Source organism: Theobroma cacao, chromosome 4 (assembly GCF_000208745.1).
Source record: "Theobroma cacao cultivar B97-61/B2 chromosome 4, Criollo_cocoa_genome_V2, whole genome shotgun sequence".
Taxonomy (NCBI): domain Eukaryota; kingdom Viridiplantae; phylum Streptophyta; class Magnoliopsida; order Malvales; family Malvaceae; genus Theobroma; species Theobroma cacao.
In genome coordinates, this window is record NC_030853.1 from 29,916,467 (window position 1) to 29,942,359 (window position 25,893).

Here is a 25,893-nt window from a genome sequence, read left to right on the forward strand (position 1 = left end):
ATTATGTTACATTTTTAGCAGGATACACTTCTTTTCCCCATCTCATTCCCCTACTGCTAGAGTAATAGATTCTTGTCTCCCTAGAGAACCTAATGAAACCAGTTGGTGGGCTTCCTAAGGACCTGTTTGGTCTGCAAGAAAATCCTACTACTTGTGTCCATCTTTTGTGCCAAATAATCAAACTTCCAACATTAAACAAACCAATTTCAAGCATACGTAAATTTTCTGATATTCGTGTTTAAAAAAGAAAAAAAAAAGTGTTTTATTTTTTTTTTTTGTAAAAAAAAGAACCCAACAAAGGGAGGAGTAACAAGGTTAGAGATATGCTTTGACAACATATCCTAGATAAGGTTTTGGCAAAATGGTAGGTAATCATAAGTGGTACACATTTAGATTCTCATATGCTGTTCTAAGCACTTATTAAAACCGGTATTAAGAGTTCCAAGATGTCGGCAGTGCTCTCTATCTTTTGGTCCACTGTCCCAAAAGCCTAATCACCATAGCACAATAAACTTTGGCTTCTCCAAAAACTCTCATTGGGGAAAGTGAGGAGAAACTGTAGGGGAGCTTTTCAAAGAGATTTGTCCAGAGAAATGTTAAAAAGGGAGGGAGGGGGGTTGGTTTTTAGGTGGGTTTTTGAGTCAGGGGATGTAGAAAGTTGGGTTTAATAAGTTAATAGTGACCAGCTTTTTGAAGAGGGCAGAGAGTTTGGAGCAGAGGGAACATGATGGCCTCCATGTTTACATATCCATGCCTGACCCCCCTCCCCTATCCTTTTGCATTATCAATGGCATCTAAAAGAGATGTTTGGGGTCTGTCTAAATTTCATGAAATCTCTTGAAATTCTCTCCGTTGCTGGAGGTAGTAGGCTGTAGAATGCACTTTCCCACTCACTTTTTTCCTATTTTTCCTTTGGGTCCACTTACTGGTTTTATGTGCTACTCTGGGTTGGTCCAATTTCGGCACCCAGAGGCATATGGAAAAGGAATGACGCATGGTTATGTCATCCATATTGCAACAAAACCCTTCATTCTTATCAGTAAGTTGTATTTAGAAACCAATTCATTTGTCAATTAGGCTTGAATTTGATATAAGTAAACAGTGAAATGGTATTCTGACATCTAAGTAAGATACATAACAACCAAAGGAGTGAGAACTAGCTAAGGAAAAATCTTTAGATAAGGCAGCATCCGGGTGGTGGGGGGGTTCCATTCTCAAATGGAAGGAAAGCAGAGTGAATTGGAACAGAGGCAGAGAGCATGATTGGGGGTGGGACAGAAGCAAACTCCTGTACAAAGCAGACTTAAACTGTACGGGAAAGGTCACGAATAAGACAGGAGAGACAGTACAGTACTAGTAGTAGTGTAAAGGCAGGGCAATTGGGTAAAGAGTCAGAGAGAAGGTGTCACACACAGTAAAATGATTCTTGCGTGGAGCAATTCATTTTTCTAAACAGGCAGACACAAAGGCATAGAGAGATTCTGCATATTCTCTCCTTTCTCTTTCTTAAGGAGAAGGGTGCTTCTTGTTTTTAATCCTACACAAGATCAGCACGAGGAATGATGTGGCGTGTTTGGGTTGTGCTGTTGATGGCTTGGAATTGGATGCCCTTTTCTCCTTTTGTCTATATTTTCCCCCCATATATATATTTCCATCCTTGTTGGTCGGATAATAGATTTTTGGCCTTTCCCATCCTGGGGCTCGAGGCATGTATTTTCACTCATTTTCATGGGTGAGAGAGAGAGAGAGAGAGAGAGAGAGAGAGAGACAGTACTTACGTGTACNGAGAGAGAGAGAGAGAGAGAGAGAGAGAGAGAGAGAGACAGACTTACGTGACTTTGTGGGGCTAGCTTTTTCAAGATTATGTTGTGGCCACTTAAAAGCTCCCTAACATGTCTTGTTTGCCTCAAAAATCTTAGCACCTACGAGGTATGATTCCTGTGGGAGCCATATCCAACTAGATTAGGACAGTTTTCAGCATCGATTTCTTTTATGGTATGGGGGGGGTGTTCACTTCAGCTCCATCTTTGTCAATGGTTCACCACTGCCCAAAATTTCCCATTTAAATTCTGCTGTGGTGGTGACCACATTCATCTTTAAGTGTAGTTCAACCAAACGTTACCTAGAAACATACAATACTTGATTAAAACATGCATGCTCATGCTAGGTAGCTACTCCCCACTTGCAGTCTCTACCCAACATTGGATCTTATTATATGGAAAAAAGGTCCCAAAACCAATCAAAAATGAATGTCATCAGACCACAAAACAGCTATATCTGCCTCAGAAGATTTGCTTTTGGGGTGTTTTTTTTATTTCACAAGGGAAACTGTAGTCCTAATGGAATGTCATGGAAAGTTGCAAGCCGAAATATATATCCACCAAATCCAAGTTTGTGGGTTTGTGTAAATCGGGAAAGTCAATGACTAGGGAAGTCAATGGAGACTTAACTCAGAACTAAAACCATTCAATCCCTGATATACATACTTTCCCCCCCTCAAGCAGCTTGACAAGTTGAAAGTGATGTATCCCATGAAAATGAAAACCCAAAGCTCTCAAAGCGTTTGGGCACTATCTTATCAAGCAGAACAGTGGCAGCACATCCTAAAAAACGAAGAGGTGGTGGGCCTTTTATGTACAATTTTAACAAAATTTTTGTGCGCATGGTACAGTAGCACTCAGCAAAGCCTCATACTCATTCATTAGTGCTCCCAAAGGGAGGAAAAGAGGAACTACCCATTAATCTTTGGGGATTGCACTTGCACAGTATTGCCACATGTGTGGCAATGGGTGCGCGTGCAAGCATGTATGGCGGCTAAAGGCAACTTGTTCCATGCCCCAGGAAGAATGCAGATGTTGAACAACCAAGGACCCCGTGGGGACTGTTTGTCCCAAGAATGAATTCAAGGCTGGACCTTTGTATGCCAAGATGTTAGGGCACACATTAGATGATGTGTAGTTGCAATGGGGCCAGGCCACGGTGGTTGTCGGGGGGCACATTGAACTGATGCGCGGGACCCAGCCATGGGGTGCTTAGGCTGCATGATTTTGGGTTCTTTGGGAAGAAGAAGCAGAAGAAGAAGAAGAAAGGGGTGAGACTGAGAGGTTAAAAAGGTAACAAAGTGGGACCAAAAGATTAGGATTAGGCCTTAGTTGGGTTTTCTCTTTTCTCTTTTTTTTTTTTCTCTTTTGGCAAGATCCTTTTCTTTGTCCATTCAAATTACCCAAAGCTTTTTCAAAAGAGAAATTAGCATCCTAACAAAGCAAGATTTTGGGGTTGCATCTTTTGATGTAAAAGGTGGGATTTTGTTGAGGGTTTTTGGTTGAGTTTGAGACTTTTTAAGTAAGATTTGATCTCAAATGTATGGGTATTATTGTTGCAAGTGTTTGACCATTTTTGTGTTTGAGAGAGACAGACCAAAAAGAAGAAGAAAAAAAAAACCCTAAAGAACATTCATTCTTTCATAGAGTTGGGTTGGGGGCTTTTGTGTGCTTGAGTTTGGTGGGTGCGCGTGCAGCTCAATATGTGGGATTGTGGTCATAATGGGGGCTGCCAGCCACCCATAAGATTATTCATGACGCATACATTCTGAATCATTCCCTCCTCCTCCTCCTCTTAAAACTGCAAATTTTGATTCTAAACTCACCATTTTCCATCATTGCCTCTCCCACCCTCTCCCTTTGTCTTCATTTTGTTGTCATATACCCCTTTCCCTTTGTATTTCCTACCATCAGTTTCATATTCACTCACTCTGTTTAAACTTTGGACCATTTCCCAACTCTTAACCAGCTTGCTTTTGAGATAATCATGGGGTTTCAGTTGAGTTGAATTGAGTACCCTTTTTCCTTTTCCTTGTGTATTTTTTTCCCCTCATTTTGCTTATTCATGTATCTGTCCTGTATACTTCTGGGAGGGGAAGCTTCCTTGGAGCTTTATCATGTTGAATTATTATTGTAATCTTTGGTGTAAAGTCTTAAATTAAAAGCCAAGAGAGGCTGCAAATTGTCATGAGGAAGGTAGTTTAAGTCAATTAGGAAACTACTTCCATAACCCAACCAAACCAAGCACTAATTACCTCCCATTCTTCCCCATTATTTTAATACAAATGTTTTTTTTGCCACCCCTAGGGTTCAATCTTCATTAAAGCTACAACAGAACCCTATTCAACTTTCTGTTCTGCTAAATGATCAAAGAACCATAATTTATGACAATGACAAAACAACAACATAATCATACAGGAAACTATACTATCTGCAGTTTCCAGGGAACTGCAGAAGACTGAAGAAAACCATGGGGATATACTTGTATTACAACATTTTCAAGTGATGTTAGGACAAACTGAGGCATTAACAGAGAAAAGTTGTCATAGATTTGACAAGAAAATGATGATCATTGGCATAATTAAACCTGTTCATAACTCCAAAAAAAAGTGATACTGATTAAAACTGTTGCGTTTAGAAAGAACTGCTCCTGTTTGAATTAGGGGATATGGTTAAGAAGAGTGCATTTAAGCAACGCAAAAGGAAAGAACAAATGATGATAATGCCCCCAAGCTACATGAAAATTCTCTTCTTTCTTTTGTTCATGGAGAATAAAAATGATGCGAGATTGCTTTTGATTTTCACGAACGGGGGCCTCCCCTAATTCAAGGATATTCTCATTATTTAGCTGCCACGCCTGATTCCTTTTGTTTTTTTTTCCCTCTGCAGACTTGTGGTTCTGCATAATTATTATTTTACCCTGTAATATTGATGATATTTTGGCACGTCTAGCTTTTCTTAATCAGCATATGCCTTCTTTGGGATGGACAAAGCTGTCCATTTAACCAGTTTGCTCTCATATTCTTTCCTACTATGGTTTTCACTTCAATGGATCGTTTATCATGTTTGGGATGTTGGGTTTTCCTCAAAATTATGGTGTAACCTCATGGGGCTGCTCATTTTGTAGATTTAGTTTTGGTGCCATAAGTTCTTGTGTTGATGTTCTGTTCTGTTTCTTGTCCTGTTTTGTCTTGTTTGCTTCCTGACCCTATAGGCTGCTACTCGAGAACATCTATAAACAGAAAAAATTAGGCTCACCCCAATCCAACCCAAGTCATTTCTCATTTGCAAAGGCAGATGATTGTTTGTCCTGCATAGAAACATTTGGTCCAGCCTATCATTATTTTGCTGGTTCTTGTAGAACGCCCATGCGAATGACTTATAAACAGTAATTCCTCCATGAGTTTTGACCCAATCCTCGTCAGATTTCTCTCTCTCTCTCTCTCTCTTTTTCTTTGAATGACCCCCCTTTTTAATGGAATGGATTCAATTTGCTCTTTTTCAACTCGACTTCAACTCCCATTTTGGCAGGTTTTTTTTTTTAATTTTCTAATTAAATAAAACACATTCCCAAAAAGGTTTTCAATGATTTGATGATCCCATGCGAAAATCCCAGTTTGTTGGCTAATCAAAGTTTGCCTGTGAACAGTACTTTCTCAAAGACAAAACTGGTCAAGTCCTCCAATTTTTTTCAGAAGTGAAAAAACAGAGCAGGAACAGTGACTGCGAACTCATTGTTATCTGTTTTACTTGAAACCAATGAAAGCCGACAGAAGGAGTGTTTGTACAATAACAACATATATGCATGTGAACTAAATCTGAGACAAAGTTCTTAATCACTCTCAGTGAAATGTTCATGGACAAGCAGGATTATGCCTATGACTATATTGGTCCCTCCAAATGTATATGTGTTTCCCCCCCCCAACATCATCATCTTTAAATCAGTACCTTGAATTATTCAATGAACACAAGTTTGAATGGATCAGCATAATCACTTTATCAGAAAACGAATGCTTTTCCTTTTCCATGCTTCATTAGTTCGTTCCTCCGTCACAATCTCATCACACTCAAATTCATCAGAATGGAACAATTTAACAAATCTGATACTGTTAGAATTGATATGAACAAGTTGTTGGGAGGGTTTAAATCAGTATTCCTTCCGAGTATAAAAAATTTGTATCAGAAAGGATATACAGTATAGTAAGTAGTCGGAGGAGGAGGGTAGTGTATTTTTTTTTCTTTTGTTTATGAAAGTTATGGCATCTTCTACTCCACAAATAAAGAGATAAGCTAAAGGGGTCATTGTTCATTGTTGGTACTCATGAGTAATGGAAGAATAGTGATTGGAACTGACTGGAAAGCTGGCAGAGTGAGTGCATGACAAGAACCTGAAATGCATGCGCGTGGGCATATATCCCGTTTACTTGCATCCTTTGTCTCATGAAAGATTTCTTTCTCTCTTGCGTATACATACACACAAGAAAAAAGAAAAAAAAAAAAAAGAAAAGAAAGGAAAAGGAAATTTGTATACAACATATCATCATCTTATTCACTTCATTATGCCTGCAATCATGATTCTTGGTTGCCTCACCCGCATGCCCTTCTCTCTCTCACTTGCCCTGCAGCTCACCACTCTCTCTCTCTCACAACCCACCTATAAAATCCCATATACCTCCCACTTCTCTCTCTCACCTGTAGTTCCTCACACACCATAAAACTAAACCTCTCTCTCTGTCTTTGGTTCCCCGTTTCCATTCAATAGTATATCTCCTTTTCCAAGTTTCTGTCTTTGGGTGTTGTGTTTTGTTTGTTGTCCAGGTTTTGAGAAATGGCTGTTTCAGGGTTTGAAGGCTTTGAGAAGCGCCTAGAGCTCCATTTCTTTGGGGATGATCCGGTGAATATTGACATGGGGCTTAGGCTGCTCGACTTGGAATCACTGGAGCAAGTTCTACATGCTGTCCAATGCACTGTTGTTTCAGCCGTCGGGAACCATTTCTTTGATGCTTACGTGTTATCGGAATCCAGTCTCTTCGTTTACCCTACCAAGATCATCATCAAAACCTGCGGGACCACCCAACTGCTCAAATCCATCCGTCCATTAATCCACTATGCGAACAAGCTTGGCCTGACTTTGTGCGGGTGTAGGTACACCAGAGGCAGCTTCATTTTCCCCAAGTCACAACCTTTCCCTCACACCAACTTCAAGGAAGAAGTCATTTACATCGAAGAAAACCTGCCCAACAGTCTCTGCTATAGGAAAGCTTCTGTCATGCCTTCCAAACTCCCTTCTTATTCATGGCACGTTTTCACAGCCAGTGGCCAAACCCACATGCCACGCTACGCCTTGAAAGCCCCCGACGTCACCTTCACTGTCGAAGTATGCATGACGGAACTCGACCGCCTCCTCGCACGTAAATTCTTCAAGCGGGCAGGGGATAGCAAAACAGGGGACTCGGCTGGCAAGGAAATGACAGAGCTAACAGGTATCGACAACATCAACCCTGGCGCCATCATTTGCGACTTCGCATTCGACCCCTGCGGCTACTCCATGAACGGCATTGACGGTGACCGTTACTCCACAATCCACGTCACCCCTGAAGACGGCTACAGCTACGCTAGCTTCGAGTGCGTCGGGTCCATTTACGACGACCAAGACATTGTCGAAACCCTGAAGAAGGCTGTTCAAGTTTTCAGGCCAGCCACACTCTCCATCTCAACAACATGCAATAGCCACGAAGTTTGGACAAGGGTGGCACATGCCATGGAACCCCTAGGACTCAAATGCCGGAGTTGTGCAATGGATGAGTTCCCCGCCGCCGGTAGCATTGTGTTCCAAACATTCACGGCGTGTCGCCGGAAATAACTCCGGCAAAAGAAGACAAAAAAACCCAAACAAAAAAACCAAAACAAAAAGGTAGATAAAAAATGGGGGAGGGGTTTAAAACTTTTAAACAGTGAAAGTCTAGGTTTTTAGTTGGGGCAAAAGGAATTCTTAGGATGATCATATTTTTGTTGGGTATTGGGTTTAAAAAAAAAAAAGACAGATGTGATAATGTGGAGAGATTTCATTGGTTGAAAAGGGTGATGAATGTGGGGTTGACTTCAGTAGAAGGATAAAAAGTGGAAGGGGGGAAGAGGCAATGACGTGGCAGAATCATAAAGGTGGGGATGGGGAGATGTGGGAAATTGGGTTCACCATGATAATGCACCCCACTTTGGCTTGTCACGCCTAAAAGATTTTTGAGGTTGTGTAGTGGAGGGGAGATATCCAAAAAAAAAAAAAAAAAAGTTGCTCATGTTTTTGAGGTTTAAATGAAAACTTTTCTTTCTATTTTTGCTTATTTCCCACCCATCCCCTCTTTCTTTTTCCTTATTTTTCTTTTCTTTTTTCCTTTTTCCATTCCATTCCCTCCCTTTGTCTTATATGTTTTTAGGTGATCAAGAAAAACAAATTACACTTCTTCTTTTTTCATTCTTTCTCTCTCTTTTCCCCACTTTTATGTATTTCATGCTATATCGGTTCATCGAATTGATCGTATTCATGCAATTTCGAACGAAAATTAAGTTGAAACAAATGAATTGGAAAATTTCTTTTACCATGATTATGTAGCTCGCGTGGAAGTCACCACACCACATATCTTATCGTAATGAAAAATTTTTTAAATAGATTTTTATCGTTTTGTTACATAATTTACACGTGATTGTAATATCATTCATTTAAAATTGTTGGTTTTATGATAAAAAAAGAAAAAAAAATAAACACAAAAAGAAAACAAATGCAACGGCTTCCAATGTATATGCCATTGCTGGTTTGCTAAATGCATTGAAACTGCTATACATCAAAGGGATTGTGCAAAGCAACTGAAAATTGCCATGACCATTTGGTAAGATTGAAACTCCAAACTCTCTAGACTCGAGACTCTAGAGCGCTACCATCATTCTGATATAATCAAAAAGCAAGGCCCAAGCCCTCTGAGGGGTCTAAATCTTGAACTGGGCCTATTCAGAAATGGTAGGTAAAGCCAATTTCTGGCTGCCATTGTAGATGGCTTGGGGGACTTGAGAACCAGCAAGTAGCAATGCATGGAAAAAGAGTCAGTTGTTTTCCATTCTATCCAAACAAAAAGAAAGATTCAGTTCTAATTTGTCTATAGAAATTGAGACTGGGTGGTTCTGATCATGAAGGAAATGATTTGGGCTTATTCCAAAGACCCTTTTTCCCACTCTTTTGGCCTTAGAAAGTAGGGACAACCTCTTAGAAAGAACCCCTAGGTTTCAATCAATCAAGGTTCCCAAGTCTGTATATGATTAGTGAGTCAAATGAGTTTATGATTATTAGTCAGTGGAAAATGGATTAAATAGGTTTGTACTTAGGTTGGGCTTGCTTCTAACCCCAACAAGCAACATGGTCTCTTTTGAGCGTGGGCTTTTCCTGCTGTTAGACAGGCTTTTAACTCTATTTCAAATGTTAAATTAAATGGCAACAAAATAGAAATTTGTTGATGTCTTTCTGCTGTGTATAACAGATGGCAGTAACCCTAGGTGAAGTCTTGATTGCACTAACTAGTTGGTCTGAAAAGGGAACTACTAGAATCCTTTTCCAGGGACTTTTCCCTACAAAAAAAATTTGTTAACAAGGCTATAGTAAGTAACAAAAACCTTCTTTTCAAGAGAAAATTGTTAAATCCAATTTGACAAGCTTATTCTTTGCAAACTATTGGCTTTCAAGTAAGAGTATGCATATATTTATGTATGGTTTACAAGAAAATATCTGTACGTAATGTTTTAAATTTAAAACATAAAAATATGAATGTAATTTTAATAATGATAGTCATGTTCCACAAATACGTGATTGTCGTATTAACTTATAATTCAATTACGAAAACTTTCATTAAAACCATTCTAAATCATGATTTACCAACTTTTCATCTAATGATTTTGACTGTAAAGGAGATTCATTTGAGGTTAAAATATGGTGGTTAAATGATGCCATTTGCTTACCACATTGAGGAGAAGGAACCCTTTTGATCTCCAGACTCTGTTGCTGGTATTCCCCAGGCTTCAACTTCATCAATTTGGATGTTACAAATCAGGTAACAGAAAGAAAATTCTTAGCTAAATGCCCTTTCTAAATTGAATTCCCATACCAGATTCAAGTTTAAATAACTGAGCAATGTTGAATAACTGTTGTTATGGTAGGTACAAATTGGTTTGGTAGGGAACACTGAGAACAGCAGAATCCTCTAGGACTTAAACAGGTAGCCTATCACAAAGTTAGTGGGGATTAATTACCTGTCACTAGGCAGAATTAAACAACAAATTTTCCAATTTCAACCAATTTTGCAATCATGAGTTGCCTTACTGTTTCTATTCCAATTTTTCTTTCTTGGAAAGTGGGGTTGGAAAGTTCTGTAGTGTAACTTTATAGCTTTATAAATTGCAAGGTGTCAGCTTGGCATAGCTTACACTTTTGAGCTTTTTGCTTTCCCAGCTCTGAAATTGTAAAATTAAGGGCAAGGACTTAGTGTGGTACATTTTAGGTATGATATTTTATATTATTTAATTTGATTAAATAAAATTAGAACATCATATAATTAAATTTTGATAATATTTAAATAGTAAAATTATTATTCGTTACGAGTCGGATAGAGTTTGGATAGTGATTTTATATTCATTTAACTCCTAAAAACTGAAAATCCAAAAATAAGCAGATCTATGCTTATGCATGCTGGTTTACTTTTTCTAATGTCTGATGCAAATCAAAGAATTGAATCTTGAGGTCTAGAGCTGCAATTCATTGGTCCATTTTTGGTCCATGATTATTGTCAATGTAAATAAGGATGGCAGCAAAAATAGAACTAGAAAGTTTATCCTTTGAGATTGACTTAAGTATGGTAAGGTTCTTGTTAATGGAAATATACAAGAAGATTGATGTGCAAACCAATCTCTTTCTGGTGCTTATCAGTAGAAAGAATTTCAAGATCAATGGGGAAGGAAGGAGATACTGCAAGGAAAGGTATGATAAAAGATAATAACAAATACAATCTAGAACATTGGTGGGACTGAAAGGTCATGTTAACCCAACCCAAAGCCTTTCTTTTTCTTCCCAAAAAGCAGTTTTGGATTGGAATTTTGCTTGAAAACACTCTCTCAGGGCAGGTGGGGTGCAGCAGGGCAGTCCTTGTCCTGAACTCTCAATATTGTTAGGAAACTTCCAAAACAGATCAGGGGACAAAGCTAAAAGTTACAACCAACCTTACCTAATGCCATCAAATAATGAGCTTTAAGACAGATGGAGATTGCTCCTGCCTTGTTGATTGTATCACTTGAGAAAATCCTACCCAAACCTCACTTAGGGGAATACTTGGGATGCATGCAAGTATACTGCAGTATGCAAAGGGATAAGTTTTAATTCAGAAAATCATACTACTGTCTACTGGACAGCACACACACCTGTTGTGATAAAGGGGAAAGAAAAATAGTTTATTCCTTTTGTATTTTCTTCATTGAAATTTATTTTATTTTTTAGCCTTTTATTTCTATTGGAATTTAATAATTTGGTATTAATTAAGATTAATAAGGATGGGTGTATGTTATGTTGATCATAAATTCATAATTTGAATTGTGACAATGGGAAATTCATTAGTGAAAAAGGGTTGTGGTTGTCTCCCCTTGTTGTAATTAACTATTTTTTTTATTATTCTAGAAAGTACATTTTAAATGAGTCTATATTCGATATGTTCAATACACTATCAACAAACTAAATGTTATCACCTCATTAATAAATAAATTTAAAAATTAAATACTCATAATTTTAAAATATTTATTTAAATTTTTTGTTGAATATTTATGAAGTATTATTTTATATTTTTTTAATAAGACACAAATGATAATGTAGAAATACTATATATGAGTAATGCATTTAATATAAACCTATTTTATATTTATAAAAGAATATACTATTAAATGTATCGTAAATAACTCAATATAATTTTTAAATGTACTTGAATTAAATCTCAAGAATTAGTGAATTTTCATGACAAAACCAGAAGTTGCATTGTTCACGTTTCTGTCCAAAAAATGTCAATAGATTAAATTTTTACAAATATGTAATTTGATAATATAAAATTAAAATATTTTATATTTAAATTTGAGACAAATTTTAATAAAATTTTTATTACTAACTCGAATTATAATACATTTCGGATATCACTTTTAGAATACTGGTACCCAAATTCGATTATGGTAGTATTCAGATTTTATCATAAACCCGATCATATATAAATATTTTATTTATAAAAATAGAAATCTCAAAAAATTAAAAATGAAAAAAAAAAAAAAACCAGTGATACATTAAAACCAGAACTTTTCCATCACACATTCACAGTATTGTTTTGGCGTGTGAAATGTGTTGTTTTGTTCCTCGAAAAATGAGCTTTTTATTACCAGCATTTTTCCATTTTTATTTCCATTCCTTTGTTTTTGCATTTCCCGGGGCAAGGACAAGCTTACCCATGCACACACATTGATTGTCTCTCTCTCTCTCTCGAAAGTTGAGAACTTGAAACAAACCCACCCTCGACTTCCCTCAGCTTTAGGGTTTACATTTTTCTTTTTTCTTTTTTTATTTTGTAAATTCTTGTTTGGGGTCATTCATTGGTTCCTTTCTTTGCCTTCTTGAGACCCTGATCTTGTTTTCTCTCAAGACAAGTTAAGTACAATTTTTTTTTTGGGTTTGCCTTGAATTAAAGAAGGAATCCCCTGAATCCTCAAAATGTTTGCTTCTTTTTTCCCTGTCTTGATTTAGGGTTCCGCTTTTTCTCTTTTCTTTCTTCTCTTTTCTTTATTCTTTTCTTTCTTTTTTTGGCTTGTTGAAGGGTTTGTTCTCTCTTCTCTTTCTTCCTGTTGTCTTCCTCTTGGTTTGCATTGTCACATAAAAATTAGCTCTTTTTTCCTTCTGGGTTTTTGTTTTCCTTTGTTCTTTTCTCTCCAATTTCTTCTCTTTAAGGCATGTTTTCTAGCCAAATTTCCTTTAAAAATACCCAAAATGTTAACTTTAAGAAGAACCCATTTCTCCAGTTTCGCCTAAAACTGCTTCCATCTACGCCATCTCTGCATTTCACATCCGGTTTCTTTTAGGCCTTTTAACAAACACGTAAGCTACATTTTGAAAATTTTTTCCCTTTTTTTGTTTTTTTTTTCTGCGTTACTTTCCGTTTTGAAATCATGGGTTGTGTTCATGGAAAGTGTTGTAGTAAATACCCATCATCATCAGATGGTGATTCAGATCACCATAGAGAAATGAGGCCTTACATTAACAAACACATTCTTACACAAAGGTCATTGGAGTTAGTTCCTGTTCCATCTCACAACTTTAATTTGCAGTACTCAATCTTAACTCAGCATGGTTATTATCCAGACACAGTTGAGAGGGAAAACCAAGATAGTTTCTGTGTGAAAATACAGGTTCAAGGTAACCCAAATGTTCATTTCTTTGGTGTATTTGATGGACATGGTCAATATGGTGCTCAATGTTCAAACTTTGTCAAGGATAGACTTGTGGAGATATTATCTAATGATCCCACATTGTTGGATGATCCTTTAAAAGCTTATACTTCAGCATTTTTAGCTACAAATTCTGAGTTACATGATAGTGAGATTGATGATACTATGAGTGGTACCACGGCGATAACTGTCCTTGTTGTTGGAGATACTCTTTATGTTGCTAATGTGGGTGATTCAAGAGCTGTGATTGCTCGCAAGGATGGAAATCAAATTTTGGCTGAGGATTTATCCCAGGATCAAACACCATTTAGGAAAGATGAATATGATAGGGTTAAGCTTTGTGGGGCCAGGGTTTTGAGTGTTGATCAAGTGGAAGGTCTTAAAGACCCTAATATTCAAAATTGGGGTGATGAAGAAAGTCAAGGTGGTGATCCTCCAAGGTTGTGGGTTCCGAATGGGATGTATCCGGGTACTGCATTTACAAGGAGTGTAGGAGATGGTACAGCAGAGAAGATTGGTGTGATTGCTGTTCCGGAGGTGTCAATTGTTCAGCTTACACCTGATCATCAATTCTTTGTTGTTGCAAGTGATGGAGTTTTCGAGTTTCTCCGTAGCCAAATTGTTGTCAACATGGTATGACCATTATCTTCTTTTCCCATTTGTTTATACTATTGTATATCCGTCATTCATCTGTTGACTTTTGAATGTTTGCTGTTATGAGAAATATTTGCCTTTTTTTTTTTTGCATGCAACTGCCAGAGTGTTTAATACAGAAGACTTTAATGCATGTTCCCTGCAACTTGATGTTTGTAAACCTATAGTATACTATGGAGTTTGATAAGGACGCTAAAAAATGAAGCAAGGTGCAAAAGCATTTTCCCATGTCTTTTGCTTTATGAACTGTTATAGCTCTCCACTTGTTGATATTATCATGAAAATAACTCATTCATATGTATAAGTGGCTTTTCTGAGATGTAGCAATCTATTGTTCCTGCTGGTTACTGCAAGATATTTGAGTCATTATTTGAGCATTTCCTTAACAAATTTATAATTTTCTTCACATAGGCAGCAGCATACACAGATCCCCGGGATGCATGTGCTGCAATTGCTGGAGAATCCTACAAACTATGGTTGGAGAATGAAAATCGGACTGATGATATCACAATCATCATTGTACAGATTAAAGACTTGTCTAATGTATGAATTATTTAAATCTTTCTCTGGCTGTTCATTTTCTCAATATTTAAAAACAAATTGTGCTTTATGGCTTAGTTTTGTCCCTTGGTGATGTATTCTTTCTCAGAAGTTATTGAAGTGTGATCTTTTAGGATTGCTCAGCAGAAAGTTCCACTTTGCACTTTGCAGTATCATGTCAACTTATCCTAGTTTTTTTTTTTTTTTAGAAGAGCATCGAATTATCCTAGTTTGAATTAGAGTCATAAAATCTATCTTGATTTAAAGATAAAAAAAGTATGGACTTTGCCTTATAGTGCCTTGCAGTGATATAACTTGCACTTTCCTGCCCAATACAAAATTGTAGGGAAGCTCTAATCTAAAAAGACTTTTTTAGTGGCCATAGATTATAGAATGTGTGATATTAATTTGTAAATTTTCATTGGCCTAAAAGAAATTGTAAATATTCTGTGTAATCTATTGATGCTCTCAAAGTAGGCATTATTTCCTAGTACTTCATTAATTGCATTGCAATTAACTGATGTTCTTGGGATTCCTGCAGATGGGTGCTGGTGCCACAGATAGTGGAATAGATTACAGGCCAATGATTATGAGGTCAGTCAAGGGAACTCATGATATGTCCAGTGTCTCTGAGTCAGAAACCTATGCTTCAGTAAGAAGTGGTTTGTCAGATATACAGCAGTCTTGCCAACATAGTATTTCAATGAATCGAAGTGCAGCTATCGTTGTTCCATCACCAATGCGTCAGAGGCCTTTGCAATTGGTTGGTCACTCAAGCTATGGTTTGGAATATTTTCTAATCCTTCCATATTTTTGAGTAATCTGTTCTTCATTCACTGCCGCTATTAGATTTGTTGATCTGACAGAAGCCGCCTCATCCCTTATTTTTTATGATTTGCTACCTGTCTCATCTGATTTTCTTCAATATGTATATTAATACTATTATACATATAGCCATTGGAAGAGTTGGTGTCCGCCAACTCTGTTGGTTGACTCATTGGTTATACCCTTGACAAAATTTCAAATAAAACCAATTAGGGGAAAAAATGTCCTGAGAGGTAGGAGAAAAACTAGGGATTGTAGCGTCTTTCTTCCTTGCTATATTAAGGATTTTTGGTTTCTGAGTCATTGTCAGTAAAATAAAATGCATCAAGTAATAGTGAGTGACATGCTATAGGGCGGAATAAGTTGAAAGTGTATCTTCATCGTTTTAATATGCACACATGTAGGTATGTGGGGTGGACTGGTTTTTAATAATCAATAGTGGTTGGTATCTCTCTAGAAAAGATACTTGCTTCATCTTGTTGCACCTCGTCTTTAAAAATATTAATTGAGCAAATTAAGTACTAGTTTTTAGTTATAAACTGACACAGTTTTGTTTGGCTGTTATCAGGATGTGGGTTAGCTTAAAGGAACCAAAGGGAAATTGTTTTTTCCACATACAAGATTCTCATGGTGAATGATCTCAAGGCCCTATGACATTTTGCCAATGTTGCTGATAACGTGGTGGTTAACCCCATGATATTTGTTGAAGAAAAGTGCGCTCCTTCTGCCTGTAATCTTGCATCTGGTTATCCGAACATGTAGAGTAAAGATCCATTTTGGAGAGATTCAAGGAAATTCTGTTGGCAAGTTCAGAGTTGATGATCACAAGATGATGGAAAGGGGATTAGGAAGTATGTTCTTTCTAATGTCAAGATCTTCGAGGAAGAACCTCCCCTAGTTTATTGCCTCTAAAGCATACCCATGAGGAGATCTCAATTGTTTCCAGCACTGCTGGGATGATGGGTGAGGCAGAGATATACCCTGATTGCTAACTGCCCACGATGGATTCTGTAAATTTCTTGTGAGATATCAATTTGAATGACTTTAATGGTACAGAAGCTACTTAATGATAAATTAACAGGTTTTATGATCTATGCTCTATGCATGTAGTGGTATTCTCATTTTTTCTCTGTTCAAAGCTTTGAATGCTGCACGATACTCTTGAAGATGAAAGTTACATTACTCATATGTGTAGAAGGCTTCTTTTTAGGTTTTGTGGGGATTCCAAAGCCTGTCTGTCTGCCTTAACTTTTCTATTAACACAAAAAATGAAAAAAAAAATGTTTTTATTTTTCTTTTCCTTAATAGGAGTGGTTATAGTTCTACAAGGAATATAGCAAGTTCTGTTATTGTTCTCCTTTCACTAGTTAATTATTTAAGGTTAGTGAGAGAGAACATGCTGCCTAATACGTGCAAAAGCCTTGTTATTTCCTCATCATAATGAGAAAAAACTGGAACAATATTATGAATACAAAACCGCCTCTTCTTAAGGAGAGATGATGTGGAAGTTACAAAAGTTCTTCCATCAGAATAATTCGTATATCAGAAGTATATTGATAGCTTCTCACCTATACTATTCTGTACTATGTTACATTTCTCCAGCAACTGGCTTAATCTATCCGTTTCTGTTCTAGCCATCACTATTTCACTGTAACTGCTATTTGATTCTCTGATCGTACAAGCAACATCATCTGCAATAGCCAATCCATGCTTCTGTGAAGAATCTCCTTTATCCTTTATGGAGGAGGTACTTGTCGTAGCAGCCTCCTGAACTTCAATGTCGTAGACTGTCTCTTGTTGAGAAGCTTGTGGATCCAAGCCAACCCTCGGAGACTTGAGGGGGCTGCAGCCAACTTCGATTATTTCGTCTAGAGATGGATAGCTCAAAAAATAAGGTGAAGTGTCACCTTCATCCTGTAACTTAGGTAAATGTCCCAACTTCGCAGCAACATTATGACACTGCAAAACATAAGCCAAAGAGCAGGCCCCGGTTGATAAACTCATTAACCGCCAATTGAAAATCCTTCGGAAAATGGTGACCCAGTTAGGCACTAGATAGTAGCTCAAGCCGTGCAGCTCAAGCTGTGTGTTTCTTTGTAGCATTACAGACGTCTCTTTTGTAGCTAGTGGAATTCCCATCATCTTGCTTGATTGTGTTAGGTATCCTATGAAGCAACTTTCAAGTAGTAATCTGTGGTTATCAATATCTTTCCCCATCTTGGAACCTCTTCGCAACCATGAGATATCATCAGGAAAACTGGGCAGTCTACAATCTCTCAATGCACATTCAAGTGGTGCAGTTTTTGCTGTTGAGCTCCATCCCACACTTGGCAAGAACAACTTCACTGCTAAAAGCTCATCACTTGAATCTTCCAGCAGCATGGTCTCAGAACAAGGCCAGTTGGTAGGATTTGCTTTAACAGCAGCAGCAATTTCTCCCAATGACCAATCCAATGCTTCGTTGAAGACTGAGATGCAGTGACTTGGACCTACTTCATGATCACTCATCCTATCCAACACCTCCAACAAAGGACTCAAGTGAGACATTACAAGTTCACGTGTCTTCACACTACTAAGAACAGGTTGTACAGGTGATTCATTGGCCAGCCATTTCAGTCCTTTCCTTAACTGTTCATCACTGAAAAACCAATTTGAGTGTTCCAGATGTTGGTTACCAACAAGGAAAACAACCAAAAAGCTGCTTACTCGTGATTTATCAACGTCATGCAGCTCCAATTCGTTAACTATAACTGCAGAAGGATCTGAACCTTCTACATTGTAAGAGCCACTTAAGACCAGAAGAGGTAAGCACGAACCAGGAGGAATTGATGTTAGAAGGTTATGAAGGTGGATCTTTTGGAGCTTCCATGGAATGCTATCAGATACAAGGAACAGAACCGCACTTGCTCCAGATACTGTCTCATTCAGATCACCACAATTTGCATCCTTAACAACAGACAGGCAGCATGTTAGATCAGTACCAGATAGGCTAGGAATCCATTTCTGCCATATTGACAAACCAGAAGATGAGACTGCTAAATCATCATCATTATTATCTCCTGTGGAAGGCATGATCTTAGAGAACAACCACGAGCCTGCTGCCAAATGGGCAACCTGGCTCTTCTGCATCAGCTGGTCTCCTTGTTTGCTCTCTGGAGAACATAAAATAATTTTCCAGCATAGACATTTAGCATCTGGGTTTCTGTTAGCCAATATTCCTGACACTACATCCGAAACATTCAGCCTTGACCATGATCTTTCCTGTTTTTCATATCTCTCCCTCATGACATGATCAAAATCAAGCTCGCCAAATGTACTCCATTGCTACAAAGGAACAATAAAAGAATATGAATAAAAACAGTAAAAGTACAGAAAAATTGGCAACTTTGCCAACTAATGAAGTATGTGTCCATACAACATAGAAATATGTAAGTAGCAGTTAAGTTGAATAAATATCACAGAAACTGGGAGATTTTAGGAGAAAGAGGGGCTGTAGTTCAGGGTCAATGTCCCAAATAAGAAATGACAACAGGCAATTAGAATTACTTACACAGTAAACAATGAGAAAAACTAATAATCACTGCAGAATAACAAAAAAATCGTACATTTTTGTTCTGCCAAACTGGAATACCCAATGGTAATGACCTTAGTGCAGCTTCACCTGCCAGCTGCCTCTGTTCACGCAATTCCCTTAGTTTTGTAGCCCGTCGTCTCCACAACCTGACAGGACAGATGCAAGTAAGAAAAATATAACACTAGGTGACAGCCAGAACCAGATTGACAATGTTGCAGACCTTAGGATCAACTTGAGTTTCGCTTCAGCAACTTCCTTATCTTGATTATTTGCTACTGTTTCCTGATTCTCAATTTCTAGATGACTATCTGGTGGTTCATCTCCTAAATCATCAACAGCCATTCCTTGAGGTACTAAATTGTCCAAAGCATAATCATATTTGTCACTTGGTGTCTCTGACAGAGATTTTAAGTCATTAGTAGCCATAGTTTGAGGTACTGAGTCCTTTGTAATATAATCATATTTGCCACTAGGTGATCTTGCTGGCAGAGATTTTACTTTATCAATAGCCATACTTTGAGGTTTGGAGTTTTCCACAGCATGATCAAATATACCACTAGTGGATCTCTCTGGCAGAGATGCTTTGGACATAATTTGCAATGGCATTTGTTCTGTGCCAGAAGTGATTGCCCTCTCTGGCAATATGGTGAAAAGAGCATCATTGTTGGCTTTCTCCATAACTGCAACTTTTGCTGGCAGTGATCTAGGGGAACTACGAGACACAGAGAAATCCAATGGTTTGAAGGAGGCACCAGTCTTGAGATGACGTTGGAGCTGTTGAACACCTATAGATGTCTCAGTCACTGAATGCAGTTGCACACCATCCTTTGGAGAAGAAACAACTTTAGAATCAGGCATTTCTTCATCAACTGCTATAACTGAACTCGCCCTTCTAGGGGAAGAGAAGGCATTTGACCTTTGCTTATATATTTTACCGAGTTGACTCTCCTTGGTTGCTCTTATGGGCAAGGATGTCAGTTCACGAGAAACTGCAACATCCTCTGCTATTGTTCTTGATCTTTTTAGATGAACCAGTCTTGAACACTTGGTAGGATAGTCACTGTCAACATTAAGAAATGGACCTTCCTTCACCATATATGGCTCTTCAAATTCCTTTATCGAAAAGCCATAGTAGTCTAGAAGGCTTTCAATGTCCTCTTCCTAAATCCAACCACCAGAAGCAGCATAAGATAAGGAACTTAACATGAAGATGAAAAAAAAATGTAATCTGCATTTAGGGCAAGAAATATTGCCTCAATACCAAGCCACCTGGCAACATAGGTAACAGGGAGGCCTTGGTTGTTCTGGAGACTGGAGTGTAGAGAAGCGAGGGCCTGAGTTCGTAACTGATCAAAGCACCATAATTTATCACCCGCAATGATATAGAAAAGAGAAAAGAAACAATAGTTATGCAGCACATAAGAGAAAATGTCATAATTTACACTCAAGAAGACTTGTGACTTCCATAAATAGCACATCATAAACTAAGGAAATGGGAGGAATAGGGATATGATATGGAATGAAAGGAAAACAAAGAATTGGTGAGTTTTTTCCTTTGTAGGTGGGAAGGAGATGGAATAATCCATCATACCTACCTTGGCAAAATGAGCATGCATCAAGCATGCTTGTAGGTAACTTGCCCTCCTTGCAAGCCTAAAGAAGGCAACAAAATTACCCGTTCTGCAAGCCCTGGAAGCGCCAAAAATTTAAAGAGTTAGACCCAATTTAACACTCCAGTGGCAATGAAAGTTGAAGGAAAGTAACAACCTAGCTACGTTACGAGCAAAGAGCACTTCCGGTGTTTGTCTTATCTCCGGAGTCATCTTAGCAAGGTCCAATGAGAGCTCAGCAGGTTCAACCTAGTGGGGAGTGCTTATTTTCAAAGAGAAGTTGATGAAGTTTGTATAATTGATTTGCCATTGGTAAGGACTTACTTTATACCCAGGATGCTTGTCAAGTTTGAGAAGCGCATAATAACCTCTAAACTCCTTTTCTGTTGGAACATTAATTCCTTTCTTCCTGTGATCATCATACATTTGGAATAACTCAACTGATGTTTTGTTCATCTGTTCAATATTTAGGTGTGCATCAAAACCCTCAGAGAAGCCCTCCCCTTTGGTATATTCACATAATTCATGCATGGCAATTATGTGAAGCCTTATCTGACAACCACAGTAATCAGCACCACTAATTAGTCTTAGAGTACAAGTCATGGAATGAGTCAAAACATTTGCCTCTAAATGCAACAAATTACAGCTTATGCTTCAACTATTGAGGTAAACATGGATGGATTAAAGTGTAGGCAAGACCAATGAGAATGCCACAGTATATTTACTTGTTCAGTTTAAATATAAGAGGGTGACAAATGCCATGTAGTTCATGGAAATAAAAAGGTCAGAAGCTTTGGTGGCAGTATTCACATGCCACATGACAACAATACATGTCGTGTGTCTGAAACCTTGCCTGCAACAGCAGTGGCTTGCAAGCAACTTGAATTAGGATAAAAATGATAGCGGTAAAGAATCAGAATGGCAGTACTCATTTAAAGCCCCAACAGGAACAACTATAATGTGAACTTTATTAATGATTCAGGTAATATAAGTCACATGCGCATTACAAACAGGATCAAATTCCATTAACCTATATGAACTAAAATGAACTTTTTTCCAATAATATTTTGCTGGTTTGGTTTTACGAGATGCATAAGTATTCACGAATCACGATAATGTGCTAACAGATAAGGAAGACACAGTAGCAAGGACATACCATTTGCTCTAGCATAGTAATAGCCCCTTGGTCAAAGATGTGCTGCATCCTCAGGTCCATTCGAATTGCTCTCATCCTATCCCATAGAAAGTTATATATTCCAAGAAACCTGTCATCATACGGCTGATCTAGCAAATTGAGTAGATAATCTATTGTCTTCCGCAGGACTGGCATTGGCCGTATCAAACTTGCTTCTCTCTCAGCTGTCCTAGTGTACTGTAATAGTAAATGTAAGCATATCCATCATACTTTACCACTTAAGGAAATCATAAAGAAAAGCAGTTTCTTTTTAAATTACCTTCTTAACAGCGAGGAATTCACTTGTTTGATTTCTATCACCATCCAAGCGTTCGTACTGGTCAAGATCACCTTTTCTTTCTCGTTCTGCCCTTTCCGACTCTAAAATTGAAGCAAGATTCAAATCACATCAATAAAAGAAAGTGCTGTCAGTTAGCCAACTCTTTGACATGTAATAATAGGATATATCCTTCTTGAAGACACTAGAAAATCAGATAAAACTGAAGCTTAAGAGAGATTAAATATAGAACAGGATTTCATTGTTTCCAAGAATGGTAGTTTTCCCTCAACATTCTAGTTACATAACTTTCTCAAAGTTTCATTTCAACTATTCCTGTTAATAGCTTGCTCCTAGGTTTCAGGGTCCAGACACATACCCGGACACATATCTGGACATAACCCAATGATAATGCTGGATGTTTCCATGCCCTCAAAATCAGATAAAGCAGTGTCATTCAAGAAATCGCCAGCTGAATCTGTAGAATGTTCCCCAACAAGTTTCTTCCTCTCTTCTACATTTTGCTGAAATCTATTTGCAGACAATCTTTGATCTACAATATCAGGAGGACTCATCTGAACAGTTTCACTCAATTCAGCTTTGAAACGAGCTAATCGCTTTGCTTTGGCTTGCAATTCTCTGCAATCGTGTGAAAGATTGAAATTAATATTAAAATGAAAGTTATAATTAGTGGCTAATCAATGTTATCACTGGTTTATAAATTTTACCGTTCAGTACCATCTTCAATGGGACTGGAGTTTTCCTCAAGAAATTCATCATGGTAAATTAAAGGAGGAGACCTTGTTCTTTTAGAAACTGGAAGCCCAGTGTTTCTCACTGCAGTAGAAACAATACCATGTGCAGAAGGCAAGGATCTCGGACGAATTGGGACATCAGAGCTAGAAGAAAGAATATTTGACTTGGTACCTAACCGTGGAGGAGATCCAGAAGGCCTGCAAGAATAAATAACTGAATTTAATGTGATGGAATATAAAAAGGGGGGGGGGGGGGGGGGGTGCACAAAGCCACATACCATGAGAGTGGCAAGGCAGTAAAGAAAGCTGTATCATGAGCACATAATTTTTCAGTTCTGAAACGAAATTTCAAGTAAATCCCACCCCTACAACACTGCCTGGTTCTTTCTTTAATACTTCTATCAGGTAGTGTCCTCATTTGATGCAAGAAAATAGAGAAAAAAAGAACAAATGTTTACCCTCCTTTAAGATCATGACTGTCAAACACAACATGGGAAAAAAAGATTTATGTATCCGCTAAGATTGCATATTGACCTTTTAGAGCCATTGCGAACAGATAGAAAATTCTCCGGGGTAACTTCTTCTGCAGGTTGTGTACGTGGTAACCTGGCTTGTTTTGGGGCTTGCATATCAGGCACTTCATTCACAAAGCTTTTTCTATAACCAGTGGGACCTACATGAGATGAGACCACAGACTGGTCCTGATGAGCTGGCAAGTTGGGATAAGTGGCTGGCAACTTGGCAGGATTGTGCTGCATAGGGGGGGAAAAAGAAGGCCTGCACGAAAACAAAATAGCTGCCAAAACTTGTAACTGCAGGGGATTCAGCATGTAGTAGAATGTATACAATATAATCAAGCCTTAAAACAAAAGTGCTGGCATAAAAATCTGTATCGTACAAAGGAATGTCCTTCAATGAGAATCCCAGGACCATGACTGAACACAAATGCATATTGGAGTCAATGGAACAGTCGATTAATCCAAGTACTAGAGATTGTATGAAAAAAGAATTAATCACTCTAGAATTTTTATAGGATAGTAATTTCGACAAGAGTCAAGTCACATTCAAGCCACAAGTCTAAAGCATGGGTTAAAAAAGTGGATAGACGAGACTTTCTTGTACCATCTTGACAGACACCCCTCATAACTAGAACCAAACATTATGGCAAGAACTACAAATAATGGAAGCCATCATCAGAAGTTTCTGGTGAAAAGGGAATGTAAAAGGGAAAAACAAAGTGGAGATTTCACCAATATGTTATTAAAATACTGACACCAATCTGTAGCCAATATCAAGAAAGATTATGATGTCACATGCAAGTAGTGCTGAAAAGGATAGACTGAACATGCCTCTGAAGGATTGCTTGACTGGAGTTTCTTGGTACAGTGTCATCTACAGATAATGATGGAGGTGATCTAGCTCTCTTTGACTCTTGAAATCGGGCAATCTTAGATGTAACACTAGTTTCAGAAATACGTGAAGCAATGAATGATGCTACTGCAGGTGGCCTGAGATGAGTTTGGGCAGCATCATCTTTTAACAAACCCTGCCCACTAGCCCATCTAGGAGGAGATTCAATGAGCCTGGAAGAAAATAAAAACTATCAATACAGCATTCAGGGACAAACATGTGGCTATATTTTATAATCAGAAGAACTGCCCAAATAAGAACAGATATAAGAAAACACAAGATGACATGCATTGCTAAACTCAAGACTTAATTTTCGATAGAGAAAACTTATTTGTGGCTCATAGAACTGATACATAAACTCTCCCTCCATTAAGTTGCATGTTACCTAACTGAAGCCTTATTGCCATTAACGGAAGAAAGAAATTTGAACAATGAAGGAAATGAACATCAGGCAAAAAGAGAAAAAAAAAAACTATACTTTCATACGCTCATACCTTTGGACTCCACCATACTGATGAGGTCTCACAGCAGGACTGAAGTTCTCAAAAGCTGCCGGGGGTGGCCGCACTCTATCTACAGGTTCAATTCCCCTATAGTTGGCACAAAATCCGTAAGTTTTTAACCAACAGAAAAGAAGAACCAAATGTGCAACTAAAAAAGTGAATTATGCTTCTAGATTCACCAAAAAAAAAGCAATTCCCAAGTTCCATAAAGCCAAAATCATTCACTTAAAATTTGAAAAAAAAAAAACTTACACCTCCGTTCCATAAGTATAGTTGGTCTATAAAAATGTAAATTTGCAATCAAATAAGCAATCGAAACCCTAACAAAATCATGAGGGTTCATCCTTTTCTACATTCTTTGTTCCCTCCTTCAATGCAACTACTGTCCTAAACCCCCAACTAATAAGAAACCATTAAAGAAGTACCTTGAAAAGAAAAACCCATTAAAGACTTGAACCTTAAGAAATGAAGATCAAATTAAAGCCAAAGAAAAACAAACTTTCAAGCAAAATACCTGGAGGGTCTTATTGGGGCAGTGGATGAAGGAGGAGGAGGACGTTGAATCTGAAATGGGTTTGCAGATTTTGGGGCAGTTGTCGGACCTGAATGCTTCCCAAACCCTGACATTCTTTCTCCTCCCTCTTTCCTTCCCGGTTTTTCTTTTTCTCTTGTTGTTTGTTCTTGCTCTTCTGCTCTTTAACGCATATCCAATTCATTCAAAACATGGGCATAAGACTATAATTGCTTCTTTGGGATCTTGGTTGTTAATGTTGGAGCTCAGAGCTCAGTGATCTTGGTTTTATACTCCAGGCTTTTTGAATCAAAAGAGACAAGAGAAAGGAAAACAGTGAAGAACCAATAATTTGAGCTTTCAAAAGCGTTCTGAGACTGAAACCGAAGCCGGTCTGGTCTTTCTTCTTTTAAGAAAAGCTGGCCCAGCAAACTAAACTCTAAATTTGGGCGTATGATGGATTCAAAATGGGCCTTAATGGCCTTTTAGAATCCTCCCAGAAGAATTGTTCGGCCCAATTATGGGCCAGGTCTGGCCCATAATATTAAGAAAATAATAACATTTTTTAATTTTGTTTGATTACATAAACTTAATTTGCATTTTTATTTTTACACCCGAATTGTATCCTTTTCTTTGCTTGAAATTGAATTTATCTCTTTATTTATTAAAAAAAATTAATCATAATAAATTTTATAAATAAACCCCATTACTTGAGAAATCATAAAAGAATTTCAT

The 25,893-nt window shown here is 37.8% G+C and overlaps 3 protein-coding genes across 5 annotated transcripts; 2 read left to right on the forward strand and 1 right to left on the reverse strand.

The window, feature by feature from the left end:
- Positions 6,344 to 8,161, forward strand: LOC18603379 (S-adenosylmethionine decarboxylase proenzyme 4). The gene has a single exon (XM_007035307.2). It carries the CDS (start codon positions 6,649 to 6,651, stop codon positions 7,681 to 7,683), a length of 1,035 nt encoding a protein of 344 aa, XP_007035369.1. The 5' UTR covers positions 6,344 to 6,648; the 3' UTR covers positions 7,684 to 8,161.
- On the forward strand, positions 12,237 to 16,449 carry LOC18603380 (probable protein phosphatase 2C 35). 3 transcript variants are annotated; one of them, XM_007035309.2, is made up of 4 exons: positions 12,239 to 13,958; positions 14,391 to 14,522; positions 15,061 to 15,301; positions 15,913 to 16,449. In XM_007035309.2, exons 1-4 carry the CDS (start codon positions 13,047 to 13,049, stop codon positions 15,927 to 15,929), a joined length of 1,302 nt encoding a protein of 433 aa, XP_007035371.2. In that variant the 5' UTR covers positions 12,239 to 13,046; the 3' UTR covers positions 15,930 to 16,449. The 3 variants fall into 3 exon arrangements, with proteins under 3 accessions (XP_017975056.1, XP_007035371.2, XP_007035372.2); XM_007035310.2 differs by having other exon boundaries at positions 12,242 to 13,958; positions 15,061 to 15,282; XM_018119567.1 differs by lacking the exon at positions 15,061 to 15,301 and having other exon boundaries at positions 12,237 to 13,958.
- Positions 16,742 to 25,509, reverse strand: LOC18603381 (SAC3 family protein B). Its single transcript, XM_018119135.1, has 15 exons — positions 25,162 to 25,509; positions 24,639 to 24,734; positions 24,084 to 24,317; positions 23,269 to 23,511; positions 22,708 to 22,932; positions 22,359 to 22,618; positions 21,983 to 22,083; positions 21,685 to 21,900; positions 20,853 to 21,080; positions 20,686 to 20,777; positions 20,514 to 20,607; positions 20,172 to 20,264; positions 19,139 to 20,079; positions 18,950 to 19,064; positions 16,742 to 18,668 (listed from the first exon to the last, which is right to left on the reverse strand). The coding sequence occupies exons 1-15, from the start codon at positions 25,272 to 25,274 to the stop codon at positions 16,887 to 16,889; spliced, it is 4,833 nt and encodes a 1,610-aa protein (XP_017974624.1). The 5' UTR covers positions 25,275 to 25,509; the 3' UTR covers positions 16,742 to 16,886.

Coding starts and splice junctions, on each gene's coding strand:
- LOC18603380 (XM_007035309.2), top strand. CDS start 13,047: ATGGGTTGTGTTCATGGAAAGTGTTGTAGTAAATACCCATCATCATCA. Junction 13,959..14,390: donor GCCAAATTGTTGTCAACATG/GTATGACCATTA, acceptor TTCTTCACATAG/GCAGCAGCATACACAGATCC. Junction 14,523..15,060: donor AGATTAAAGACTTGTCTAAT/GTATGAATTATT, acceptor GGATTCCTGCAG/ATGGGTGCTGGTGCCACAGA.
- LOC18603381 (XM_018119135.1), bottom strand. CDS start 25,274: ATGTCAGGGTTTGGGAAGCATTCAGGTCCGACAACTGCCCCAAAATCT. Junction 24,318..24,638: donor CAGTATGGTGGAGTCCAAAG/GTATGAGCGTAT, acceptor ATTTTCTTCCAG/GCTCATTGAATCTCCTCCTA. Junction 22,933..23,268: donor GTTCGCAATGGCTCTAAAAG/GTCAATATGCAA, acceptor TTATTCTTGCAG/GCCTTCTGGATCTCCTCCAC.
- LOC18603379 (XM_007035307.2), top strand. CDS start 6,649: ATGGCTGTTTCAGGGTTTGAAGGCTTTGAGAAGCGCCTAGAGCTCCAT.